The sequence below is a fragment of the Falco naumanni genome, chromosome 1 (assembly GCF_017639655.2).
Source record: "Falco naumanni isolate bFalNau1 chromosome 1, bFalNau1.pat, whole genome shotgun sequence".
Lineage (NCBI taxonomy): Eukaryota > Metazoa > Chordata > Aves > Falconiformes > Falconidae > Falco > Falco naumanni.
The window spans coordinates 48,034,358-48,047,702 of NC_054054.1; the positions used below are offsets into that span (position 1 = coordinate 48,034,358).

Below are 13,345 nucleotides of genomic sequence, written 5' to 3' on the forward strand. Positions count from 1 at the left end.
TAAGATACATACAATCTTTTCTACAGCATAGTAAAAGGCATTGCATGCAGTAGATGTTAATGGTATTAATGGTACTAATCCTTGCAGTTGCAAAACTGAAGATGCATAATGAAATTGACTCTTTAAATCAGGGTGGTTCTTACTGTACGGAACCTCAAATCTAAATCAGTATTACTGAAATGAGTCTGTTTCACCTTATGAGAACAGGGATCTAGATTCTGTAACTTTATTCTCTATCTATTCTTCCACCTCCAAGAAAAGACCTACTAACTTCTCTTGGCTCATTTTCTTAGTACAATTACTAAATGTTATGATGGCAAGACTTGCATATCTTGTGTATAATGTAAATAATTGCAGTTTTATGAACTAGCAAGCCATTCAGAGTTAAATATTATTATTACAGTTCAGTGAGGTTCGGTTTGTGTTAATGAAATTTTGTTTAATAGTGTACAATATGCAAAGAATATATATTTTCTGAAAAAATCTAAATTATGTCAGTTTGAGTCTGAAGGCATTGCGCATGTGGCTTTATTGAACTCATTGCTTGTCAGTGGAAGACTTCCAAAAAAAATCTACTGAACATGATTTTGGAATGAAGGTTATAATATTGTGCCCAGAAAACTGGGATAATGTTACACAAAGGGCTTCTTGTGATTGAAAGAAGCATGTGTGTATGAGCAATACCAGCTGAGTTTTCAGCCTTTCTAGTAGATACATGCAGTTGCTGACTGCAACATGTAAAACTGAAATGAACCCTGGCCAGTGGGTGGGGTTGTGTTCGTGTGTGTGCCTTCCAGATTCCAAAACCCACATGCTAATATGGTGATGTGCGTGTTGTTGAATGAACCTAAAATAAATATATTTCTGAAAAGTATGCCTCAGGTTGTAGAGTTAGTGTTTCTGAGTTTGTCCCCAGAAATGTGTTCGCAATCTGAGCATGTTTTACTGGGGTTCATTTTTCATATTAATGAACATATGTAATAATCTGTCTTCCATAATGATTTAAATTCTGCTTTATGCCATATTCTTTTCACAATGTCTGCTTTAACTTTTTAAATAAACTAAACAAACAAAAAAAGGAATCCCGGTTAATTTAGACCTCGTGTCTTGAACTTCTCTGTAGAGAAGGTCTGAAGGACTTGCATACTTCTGAAAAATCAAGCTGTGTAGACAGCTTAAAGAACCGGAGATAGTTTAAATGGGAGCTCTTGTTTCAGTTGTGTAGCGTGTACATGTGTAGCATATTTGACTTTTATATGTTAGCCTACTCCTCTAATCTTACATTTTAAAATTTTTTCCCCTTCTAAAATATTGCTGTCTAATCACACAAACATAGTTTCTGTATTTGCGAAGCCATGTTAATTTTAGATGGATTTGAACGGTTACTCTGAAACAAGAAACACACGTGAAATTCTTGCTTACTACTTTGCTTGATTTATTTATTCATTCCTCTTCTCTGCCACCTCTTCATAGGTCCCTTAAAACTGTGCTATGAATGGTGATTCTGGTGTGGGGGTGGTGACTTCACCACCTCCAACAACAGCCCCTCATAAAGAGAGGTATTTTGATCGAGTTGATGAGAATAATCCAGATTATTTGAGAGAGAGGAATATGGCACCTGACCTTCGCCAGGATTTTAACATGATGGAACAGAAGAAGAGAGTCTCCATGATTCTTCAAAGCCCAGTAAGAAAAGAAAATGCTTCATCTTTAAAGTGATAAATTTATTAACTCTATTTTTAATATACCTATGGGATTGGAGAATTTAGTGGTATCTTGGATCGATTTGATCTTTTTCTGGTTGGCCTTTCTTCTAAAGTGTCTTAATCGTAGCCTAATTTTCCTCGCGTTATCTAGTTGAATTTTATTGTCTACTCATGAAGCAGCTTCTTGGTCTTGCTTTCAGAATTTCCTGTGTAGTTGTCAAAACTCTTTCATATTTTCCATCTAGTCCTGGTCAGACATTTTTTCACTTGTTTCATATATTCAGTATTTACATGAACATTTAGATTAAGTAACACTTCTAAGAATAGCTTATACAAGGGAGGTCTATCCTGTGCTCAGTTTTTCATGCATGCTTCCAACATATGAAATATTTTTATATATCCCTTTCTGAAAGGGTGCACAATAATAAGCTGTGAATTACTGACATCTAATATTAAAAGATTTGTCCCTTGGCAAGAAAGTACAGAAAATTTCTCGCATAATGTGTTCCTTGTGTAATAACTGATAAATGACTAGCTAAAAAACATTTCATGACACAACTTCACTAAAATTGTGGATGTAGCAGTAACCCATTTACAGTTTTTCCATGTGAAATCAACCCATTTAATTTAGATTTACTTAACGATTGGAATACTTCTCTTTCAGTACAAATTGCAATGTTCTTGTCAAAAGCAGCAGCCACCAGCAGCAGGTTTTTTTAAAAAAAAAGTAAATAAAAAAATCTTCCTTTCAAAGTTAAAACAAATCAAAAAACTAACCAGGAAAGAATTAAACAACCTCTTGTTGAAACATACTTTAAAAATTCAATGGCTATGGAAAGTGGTCTAGTGGAAGGTGTCCCTGCCCACGGCAGGGGGTTGGAACTAGATGATCTTTTACATCCCTTCCAACCCAAACAATTCTGTGATTCTGTTTCTTCCTGTGTTCCTGGATGCCATCCTGGATGCTCCAGTTCTCTGTGAACCTCACTGATAATTTTCCTTCTCTTTTCTGGTTCTACTACTTCTCCTTTCATGCTTCATATACAAGTAGATTGTATATCCTTCTCGTTCTTCCAGAAATCCGTATTAGTAGGTTCAGTGAGTTTTAGTGTCACTTGAAGAGAGAATGCTGGGATTTTGATTCACAAAAAAAAAGTGACTCGCATCATTTGAGCTCTGGAGAGCAACATTTTCAAGTAACAGTATGCACCCAGTAATTCTGCCCTGAGCTGCTTTTCAGAAGAGGTATAGGATATTTCCATCTCGTGTGCTAAAAAGAAGCTTTGTATGAAAGGTCGAAGTTCATTTGAACAGGCTTTACAATATGCAATGTCCTGTTGCTAGGCTTTTTGTGAAGAACTGGAATCAATGATCCAGGAACAATTTAAGAAGGGGAAGAACCCAACGGGTTTATTGGCTTTACAGCAGATTGCAGATTTCATGACAACAAATGTACCAAATGTCTACCCTGCAGCACCACAAGGCGGAATGGCTGCATTAAATATGAGTGAGTGCACCTTTATTTATAATAGCTGAATTCTGTTTTTTGAAAGGCTTGAAATGAAGACAGTGTGAATGAACTGAAAAGCGCTGTGAAGTTCAAATGCAAACATGAAATGAATTGATTAGTTTCTAAATACCACAGTGGCATGCAGTGTGATTCATGTGTATAATTTATATCAAAAGCTATTTCAAGTATGGTGTCTTAATTGAAAATTAACCCTGATAAGTCAGTACTAGTAAAAAATTTAAAGATTTAAAGACTGCTAATGTTTACCACATGGATTGTCTGCAGGAAAATGAAATGCTCATTGGCAGTCTAGTAACAGTAAAGGGCTTTAGAAACTAATTGTTTTTGTTACGGAAATACGGTTTGCAGCTTTCTTCTGTGAAGTGAAGCTATAGACAAGAAACATCAGCAAGCACAACAAAGGGAAACGATAACCAAAATGTATGAATGCATGTATACACACAAGTTTAGTGTTAAATCCTTGCTTGTGCTCTAAAATAAATTTGTAGTTTAGACTGTAGCATGGCCTGGTTCTGCTTTATCATGGTTACTTTTAACTAGAACTACAGTATTTGTATTTATTTACCATAATCCCCTTCTCCCTAGCTTGTACTCTTATTTTTCCTAATTAAATGAACCTGTGTGCATTTTTTAGGTGTGTAATTCTCATTTTCAGGAATACCAAATCATGTATCTGAAAAAATGGAACATTTGGGATTATGCGTTTTCTGTTAACAGTGAAGTTGTATTTTTACAGACAGTCATGTTTGAGAGAGAAAAAGAATATTTTGCTAAGGAATGCACTGTCACCTTAGCACTAATTAATATTAAGGAAGGAAATGTGCTGAGTTTTCTGAAGATAAATGACTTTGAGAATGTCATTGTATTTGTGTAATATAAACTATGACATAATAGTAATTAAACTTTGCTATCAATTTCTTAGCTTAATATGTTGAAAAAACTAGTAAGAACAACGACTGTAATAGCAGTGCATGTTGTTAGGTTTTAACTAATGTTGAATGCCATCCCTCTTGTGCTTTTTTTACCCCTTTTCCTTTTCAGGTCTTGGCATGGTGACACCGGTAAATGATCTGAGAGGATCAGATTCCATTGCTTATGAAAAAGGGGAGAAGTTGTTACGATGTAAATTGGCAGCTTTCTACAGATTAGCAGATCTCTTTGGCTGGTCTCAGCTTATTTACAATCATATAACAGTGAGTATTGAATCAACAGATAACTGAACCAATTGTTTTAACATACAAGAGAATTGCTTCCCTCCCCCATCTGTCATTTTTTCTTTGTGTGGAAGAGGAGCAAAGTGGTATTGAAAGCAGTATTACTGAAGGGATTTGTCATTGTGTATCAAGAATAATAACTCGAACAGCTTGGATGTCAGCTACCATAGCCTGAATAGAGTCTTAAGAGAGTGTGCATGAAAGTTCTTGTTACGAAATCAAGATTCCTGAAAGACTCAGGCTTTAGTGTCTTAAATGCTTTGAATAATTGTATGTATTATTCGATGAGTCATGTCTTAGCAAGAAAACAAAGTACTAAAATAACTTCTTAATAGTTCAGTTGAATTTTATAATTCAAGGTACCAATCTTTCTTAAAAAGGAGTCATAGTATTTCTGAACATGAGTGAACTACTTAGTTTAATGTAGTGTGCCAACAATTTTCTTGTGACTGAGGCATCCATAAAAATAACGACAAGGAGGTCAAATCAAGGAGGTTTTATATGCCAGAAGAATGATCAACATGAATCTCATGAGTAAGGTCACAGCTGTAGTGTGCAACCACTCAATTGTTTTCCTAACAGAGCTGAATTGTGGTTTTTTTTACATAGCAGAGGTTGTCCTTTATGTATTTTCAGTTCTTCTAGTTGCAGACTGATTGAAATACGTTTTTTTTGGTTTTACTGATTTTTGAGATTTTAAGGTATATTATTTGTGAACTGGTGAAGATGATAAATGACATGGGTAGGCATATGTTCAAGGCGATGTTGGTTAGATTGTTTGATTCCTTTAGTAAGGGAACATATCCAACATAATGGTTCCTGTAAACAACTCTGTACCACCCCCTGATTTTTTCATACGTGACAGGAGAATTGATTTTGTAAAAGGGACATTAATGCAGTGGGTGGAAAGATTGCTAGAGAAGCAGGCTTGAAGATGGCTTTCTAGTGTAAATTTCAGCTCTGGGAATGTTTATGCATTTAGATAAAAAGGTAAATGTAATCAAGACCAGCGTGCCTAGGGAAGTGGTTAGGGCAAAGGCATGTGATTGGGGTGCAGTACCTCAAGTTTGCTTTCTTTTGGTGTGAGGGAGAAGCACGGGAAGATTAGATAATGGTGATGCCAGTTGAGGTGGAAGACAAGACAGTCAAAGCACTTGGAGTACGAGATTCTGAACGTATCTTATGTGGTTTTGAAGGGCAAAGTGGTACCAGAAAGCTCTTGGTTAATGGTTTGTCAGCAGCAATCACAAATTGTAGTTTACTCATCTTTTACAAACTCCTTCAGTGAATAGTGTTTTGAAAGGTAATTGATAGATAGAATTTACCTCCGGAAGCTGATAGAGAGCAAGGTTCTATTTACAAAGTAGTCTTGTCTTTGTTCCATGTGCCCATACATTAAGTAGTAGTGTGGTAGTAAGGCACTCCTTTGGAATGTGAATGCACTTCATGCAGAGCTGGAGTTTGACTCCAAGCTTTCAGTTTATTAATCGGTGGATGCTTTAATTACTAGGGGATTGCATCCAAGTTAAAAGCTGTCAGTGCACTAAAGTAAGAGAAAAGATACAACAGCCTCCTTTGAGGGGCATAACCCTGTCTGTTAGAGGAAAAAGGAATTGCGAGGATATGAGAGCATATGCCAGCCTGGGCATATCAGGGAGCTGGGTGGGAGTATCTGCTTTTCTGGATCCTTATCAGTCAATGACAGCTGCTGTGTGTGGAATTGTTCAGACTGGTGCAGTCCTGATGCAGAAGGAGAATTACAGAGCATCAAGAGCTTTCATGTCAATTACAATAAAGTAGAGAAAACTTGGGTGCCTCCAGGGTTAGGCAGAATTTGAGACTACAGGTTTACAGAAGGTACACATCATTCACCAAGTCTTGGTTTGCTTTGAGGGCATGAACTGTTTATTGGATCTGATCCTAAAGTAAGATGATTGGTGAGTCTTGCTACTTGTTTATCTTACATCTGATGTTTCTTACTAGCTTTTGGGGCGTTTTGAATAATACCAGTTCTTAATCTTGCATAAACAAGTAAAAGATTTTTCTAGACCATTTACATTTCTGTAATGGAGAACTGTTTTGGTGATTCCTAAAAGTACAGGTTAACCTCAGCTAACTGGTGTAGTTTAGGGCTCTTATGCTGTAGCATGTCACCAGCTGGCTGTAAAAGAAGACATATTTGTACTAGAAGCTTTTGGATGGCTGATCAACTACTTAGTTAGATTTTTTTCCCCTGCAGTAGAGCTGTATCAGACTATGTATGCTTTTAATGTTGGAAGTAGCAGAACACATGAGGGAGCATAAAGCAGCTGGGTCTTGGGGAAATGCAGAACTTGCAAATAAAATTTTAAAAACATTAAAAAAAACCCCAAACATAAAATCTGGGTAGACTCATAGCAAAATCAGTTGTCTCACATGTCCAGTAAAGCGTTTGAAGCCTTCTAATTCTCTGTTGAGAGACACCTAAACTACTTATCTGTCCTGTACTTTTATTGTACACACTTTAAACAGATGCAACAAAGGATGTCAGTGGTTTGAAGTCAGAATTATTTTTGTATTATAAACTCCTGATTGTGTGAATTAGATAAAAGATCAGAAACATAAGTGAAGGTCAGGATATTTGGTAGAAAACCTGCAAGTGTGCTGTATCACAGGCACCAGTATCAGTCGTGAAACTTCTCAGCATCAGGATGTTTTAGATCTGTGGGCCAAATTCTTGCTTTTTCTCACACGCTTCTATTTCACAATTTCTCTTTTACTAGGGTAGAAATACAGTTGGTGTATAAACTCATTCTTCTAAAAAAACACAGTAATTGCTTTTTCCACTTCTATCAATATTATTCCTTTTCACCATAGCGTTTAAGTTGTCATTACCACAGGATCTAAGGATTTACTGCCTTCCACCAATCTGAAGGACTCTGGCATGTACCTGCCACCTGGTTCTGTTCAACATGACTTAATTAACTGTGCTGTTAGTTGACTCTGTTGTAGCATACATGAAAGTCATGTTGTATATGTTATAGGCATGCTTGCCCATTCCATACTCAGGCCATGAAAGTTACTTTCACTTCTTTGGGCCTTCTTGCATGTTCTAATAAAATATTCTTAATAACTTTTACTCTTGTTTTGTCCTTAGGCCAGAGTAAATTCTGAGCAGGAGCATTTCCTCATTGTACCTTTTGGACTGCTCTATAGTGAAGTTACTGCATCCAGTCTGGTAAGTAATCACTGGTTTTCATAGATGTAAAATACAAATGGTTGAATCCGCTCTGTCTGTGTATCTGTCACTGTTTAAATTCTATCCTAGAGAATATTTTACTCTGTGTTTAGAATAGTTTTATTGAACATGATTGGTTTTGGTGCAGCTGAGGTACCTCAGGGAGATTTCTTTGTGCACATTCACCACCAGGTGGCCTCCAGTTGATCAAGCTGGAAGGAGGAGCCAGGTTGTTTGGGCAGCTAATCACACCATGCCCTTTAAAGGTGCTGGCTGTTGAGTCAGGCTTGCCAAGGGAAACAGTATGTGTTTCAGACATAAATGATGCAGAACAATTAGAATTTCAAGACATTGTGTCAGATGCTTAATTTAGTTGCCATCATTTAATGATGTGAGTAGCTGAGGGTGTAGATAAATTATGTTTTTGAGATCTAATGGTTGCAGTGCAAGAGACAACTCCCTTAACTGTTAAGTAGTGGGAAGCATTTTGTGAGTGTTTTATCTTCAGTCTAGTCTACGCTGCTGCTGAAGGCAACTTCAGTTAACTGGTTGACTCTTGTGTTTAAACAAAATAGAAACTTTCACACTAGTCCGTCCACCTGGCTACTGTAAGTAAGTAAACTCTAGCAGACAGGTGAGGTGAGTATATGCAGAGTAGTGACATTTCAAACTTGACACCTTAAGGTCCCAATACTCCCCCCCAGCTGCCTCTAAAGTTGTCTCTTCCTTATATAACCCCACCTTAATAATCTGTAAAATTTTAATTGAAAAAGCTGTAGGAAAAGGAATGGAGAAAACTGGGACCTGCCCTTACTTGCTACTACAAGATTTTTAGAAGAGAGTAAGGGCCACACTGTGGGGTTTGGGATTTTGGGGGTTATTGTTTTTTTAAGGGTGTTCTGCTTTTCTCTATGTTAGGAGTATAATTACCTTGAGAATTAAGGTTGCATTAAGGTAGTAAAATGAATATACTCATTAGAGAGCGTGTTCACAGAAAACAGCTAGCAGCAGGATTTAATAAGAAGACTACAGTGATAAGGCACATAACGTAGCCAGATGAGCATGCTGACCAGCAAGCAGCCTGCTTACATGACTGGCCCTTTATCACCTCTTTCTCTTTATTCCTCCCATGCTTGTTCTTCCCTTCTCCCTTCTTTTCCCAAATAAACAACTCACAGATAATTACTTTTCCCTTCTATTCCAGTTTTGCTATGTCCATATCCAAATTTGTTATTTATATTATTACGTGGGCTGTCACAGCTTTACACGGTATCCATGGTAGGGTTACCTACATGTTGACTGTTCCAGAGCCTACTCCCTAAAAGGTCCCAGTACTCTTCTTCAGCTATCTGTGAAGTCTGCAAGTTTATTGTGTAACTCCCTGTGAAATGCAGCCATTTGTGACAGCCTTGTCTGTAACTTTTGTCAGCTGCTTGCACTGTTACCTGTTACATGCAGCAGTTTCTTGTGTCGTAGCCAGTAGTTCCTGATGTCCTCTTCAGTTAATCTCAAGCAAGGGCCCTGGTCACCTCCCTACAGCCTTATCATGCACATTTTGGCACTTGCTAAAATTAAATACTGAAAGAAACACAGTTTTAGAGCTTCACTGGTAGATGCTGAATTAAGTCAGATTTTTTAGTGTCTTGATTCATTTATGAAACTAATTATTTTCATTCCCAGGTTAAAATCAATATTCAGGGAGATGTAGTCGATCGTGGAAGCACTAACTTGGGTGTAAACCAAGCTGGTTTTACTTTGCACTCTGCAATTTACGCAGCTCGACCAGATGTTAAATGCATTGTTCATATTCATACGCCAGCAGGGGCAGCGGTAAGCACACTTCTTAGTTTGTCATCTGTCCTGTTCCCCCCACCCTACCCATCTGGAAAGTAGGTGGGTCCCCCTTAATCATAATTTGCTTCCTTTTTGAAGGGCACGAAGCCTTTAAGTCTACCTTCAAATACGTGGTTCTGTTTGAATCAATCGGAACCTCTGTAGTTGGTTTCTACATGAGTGGTTGCACAGTGAATTGACCTCTAAATGGAAAATACATATTTCCTATTTGTGTGTCCTTTACCACAACAACCATATCTTTTGACAGTGAGTCATAAGAGCTTTAGTGTATTTTTTTGGTTTTGTAAAACACAATTTATCAAGGTTTGCTTAAATATTTGAAACTTTTCCAATACCTCTCATTAGAGCAACTGGTTATTAGTCAGTTTTACCTCTTCATATTTTTTTGAGAGTGTCATCTGGTACTATTTCAAAGTTCACGTTCTGATTTTATTTTTTTATTGGTTTTAACTGATTAACAGAAGTGTTACAACCATTTCAAGGATAAATTATCACATTCCTAAAATTATGATTTACAGCCTTTAAAAATGTTCCTTGATGTTACCTACAGTGCTGTGGAATTACCTGTGTTAAAGTTCATCACGAAATTTCTTCTTTTGGGGGGAGATGGGGGGGAATCACTGAGTGGAGTGGAAGGAATGAAGGATACGGCTGATTTGGGGGTTTGGTGGTTTTGTGTTTTTCTGGATGTTGTTCCTTCCACCCACCCCCCAGAGTATTTCATGTTGGTGTTGATGTCATGTAAAAGCAGCCATACTGAGTCAGACCCAAAATCAATGTGACTTTTGTATCCAGTCCAAAAGTTGTGAAATACAGGGATGGGGTATAAGGCCACTGTGTATATGTAGTATATGTACAGACATACACATATAATATATACAAATATATTTTTATTATAATTCTTCTTATTATTATTTTTCCCAGTTTTTTTTCTGTTGCAAGAAATCAAGTTAGTTGTTCTGATATTTCTCAGGTTTCTGCCATGAAGTGTGGTCTCTTGCCAATTTCACCTGAAGCACTTTCTCTAGGTGAAGTAGCTTATCATGACTACCATGGTATTTTAGTGGATGATGAAGAAAAGGTGGTCATTCAGAAAAATTTGGGCCCTAAAAGCAAGGTCAGTATTTACATCTAGAATTAAAGGAGGTGTGTGTTGGGTTGGGGAAGGCATGCTTTGTAATCAAGAGCAAGGAAAGACTTGTCTTACTGCTGTTAATTTTTTTTTCCAATGTCTGTCTAGGTCCTTATTCTCAGAAACCATGGCTTAGTATCAGTTGGCGAGACTGTTGAGGAAGCTTTCTACTATATTCATAATCTAGTGCTTGCCTGTGAGATTCAAGTAAGAATTTTAGTATGTTATGTTATAACACAATCTGCTGTATTAACCTTCAAATAGATGAATAGTTGCGGGCTTTACTGGTGAAACTCTTAATCTAACCCTACACGGTGATTTGTGAAATTGCTGTATTATACAAGGACATCCAGAACATTGGCTTAACTGCAATATTCAAATGTTGTATTGGAACCATCGATTAGATATATACTGCCTATTAAAACAGGTATTTTCAAAGCTTTAAGACAACTTTTATGTAAATATCTTCATTATTTAGCTTTAAATTGAAGTAGATTTCTGCTGCTTTTTCTGATGTCAACTTTTGGGGTTTTTTTTTGGTTGTTCCCACCCCCTTTCCTCAAGAAACCTAAAGATTACTTTATTGTTTTTAAGGTACGTACCCTGGCCAGTGCAGGTGGACCTGACAATTTAGTGCTTTTAGATCCTGGAAAGTATAAAGCCAAGTCTCGTTCCCCTGAGTCTCCGGCAGGTGAGGGTACTGTGTCCCATCCAAAATGGCAGATTGGCGAACAGGAATTTGAAGCTCTTATGCGAATGCTTGATAATCTGGTAAGATAGGCGTTTTTATCTAATTGTTTTATACGATAATGTATGAAATACTTAAAAACCTTCAATAAGAGAGATTAATAAAGAACGGGCTGCATCTAGTTGGGATAGTTTATACAGTTTGCAGCCTGCTTTTTTCCAAGGATTAAGGGCCCTCAAAGGAGGAGACAACATACAAAGCATCACAGAATGTTTCAGATGTCCTTTGTGCAGATAGCAGATCTACTGTTGTATTCGTAATCTGGTAGTTACCGGTGAGATCAGAACGGTTCCTTGTGTGATTTGGCACTACCAAATAAGAGTACCGTGGTGCCTGCTGCTCCTTAGTCTGTGTCCTCTCCTCTGTTCTCATCCCCTACCAAAATGCATAAAACGGTGTCGGTGTTTTATCAGGTGCAGGGTCCAGCATGCATTTGACTATGTAAGACTGTACTAGAACCTAGATCTCAAAAGACAGGCTTCCAATAAATAAAGTCTTCAGGTAAAATGGTTTTAATAAAATCCCATCTGTAATGACTGACCAGCTACAAACATTTGCTACGCAGCTTTAACGGGAAAGGTGATGCCTTTCCTGTCAGAAGGCTCCGAGTGGTGACTGTAGACAGTGGTAATGAACATGTAAAAAGATACGGTCACTTTAATAAACAGATGTAGTCTTCAGATTTATGGTTTATTTAATCTTTTTCCTTTGTAGACTTAACTGTGGTCTTCATGGTCACGTGATGCACGTGCCCCTGACAGGATCCACACTGATGATGATATCCTAAAACACTATCCACCACATGTGCTACATAGTAAATAAATAGGGGTTTTTTTTCCCTTAGATCAGTGTCCTGTCTGTAGTGTGAGAAAAAAGAACCAAACCAGATTCGGGCGACTTCATTAGTAATTTGAATATCTAATGTTTTCACGTGAGACAAAAGTGATTGAGTACAACCTTAAGTTGATGGAAAAATTGTCATTGGTTTTAGTGGGCAATGATGAGACTATTAATGTAGTTGACTGTGAACAGTGGAATCCCTGTGTCACTGACTGGTACGTTTGGTAGATTTGGTTGAATTTCAGTTTGTCACGGGAGCATCAGTTTTATGATGTTGAATTCTAGATGATAGAACACAGAAGAGATCTTTCTATCTGCCCTATGTTTTGTATCATACAGGTGCTTTTTTAATGTCCTTGATTTAGAATTGTGACAAACAGTCAATACATTTGATTGCCGTTAAAAAAAAAAAAAAAGTGTAAATGAGTAGCTGGAATATGGTACAAAGAAAAGTCAGGATTCTGTGTTTGAACTTAAATCCAGCTCCAGAGACTTGAACAATTACTTAAGAACATCAATATACACCGCCACCACCATCCATGAAAGGATAAAAAACTAGCTTCTGAAGTAGTATATATGTAGGCTATTACCACAAAGTACATGTATTTTAAATGCACTCCAAATTCAAACTTAGCTTGCCTTGTTGCAGTTTAATCATATGCTGATGTCCCTAAGGAGCACTGTCAAAAAAAGAGGGCAGAACTGTTAATTTAACCAACAGCTATTGCTAAAATGCATTCATGTATATAGTTACGACAACTGGTCTTCATTGTTTTGAGTTTAGAGTAAAATCTTTCCTGAAGTATAATTTGCAAAACTTTAGTTCAGAGATTTCCTGGGAAAAGTACATTCTTAAGACTTCTACAGTGCATATATTTATGAGTATACCTTCTGTGCCAATGTGATAGAGCAATAAATTTGATTCCTCAGTACTTGCTATAACACAGTAAATTGATGAAATGCAGGCTGGCAAGTAACTGTCCACTTATTAATAGTATGATACTTACTTGAATATGTACTTTCATCCTGAATGGAACTAAAATTTTTGTGCGCGAGTCCCTCATTTTAAAATGCAGACATTGAGAGGAGAGTAGCTGATGAAC

The 13,345-nt window shown here is 37.2% G+C and overlaps 1 protein-coding gene across 18 annotated transcripts in view; it reads left to right on the forward strand.

Annotated features, from left to right (window-relative positions):
- ADD1 (adducin 1) overlaps nucleotides 1–13,345 on the forward strand; it is a 64,600-nt gene that overhangs the window by 31,212 nt on the left and 20,043 nt on the right. For all 18 annotated transcript variants that reach the window (XM_040592808.1, XM_040592750.1, XM_040592731.1 and 15 more), the window contains 8 exons: nucleotides 1,474–1,686; nucleotides 3,051–3,213; nucleotides 4,279–4,430; nucleotides 7,588–7,668; nucleotides 9,349–9,498; nucleotides 10,496–10,639; nucleotides 10,763–10,861; nucleotides 11,249–11,425. In XM_040592808.1, the coding sequence (XP_040448742.1) occupies nucleotides 1,492–1,686; nucleotides 3,051–3,213; nucleotides 4,279–4,430; nucleotides 7,588–7,668; nucleotides 9,349–9,498; nucleotides 10,496–10,639; nucleotides 10,763–10,861; nucleotides 11,249–11,425 (1,161 nt within the window). In that variant the 5' untranslated portion in view covers nucleotides 1,474–1,491. The remainder of the gene's footprint in view (nucleotides 1–1,473; nucleotides 1,687–3,050; nucleotides 3,214–4,278; nucleotides 4,431–7,587; nucleotides 7,669–9,348; nucleotides 9,499–10,495; nucleotides 10,640–10,762; nucleotides 10,862–11,248; nucleotides 11,426–13,345) is intronic.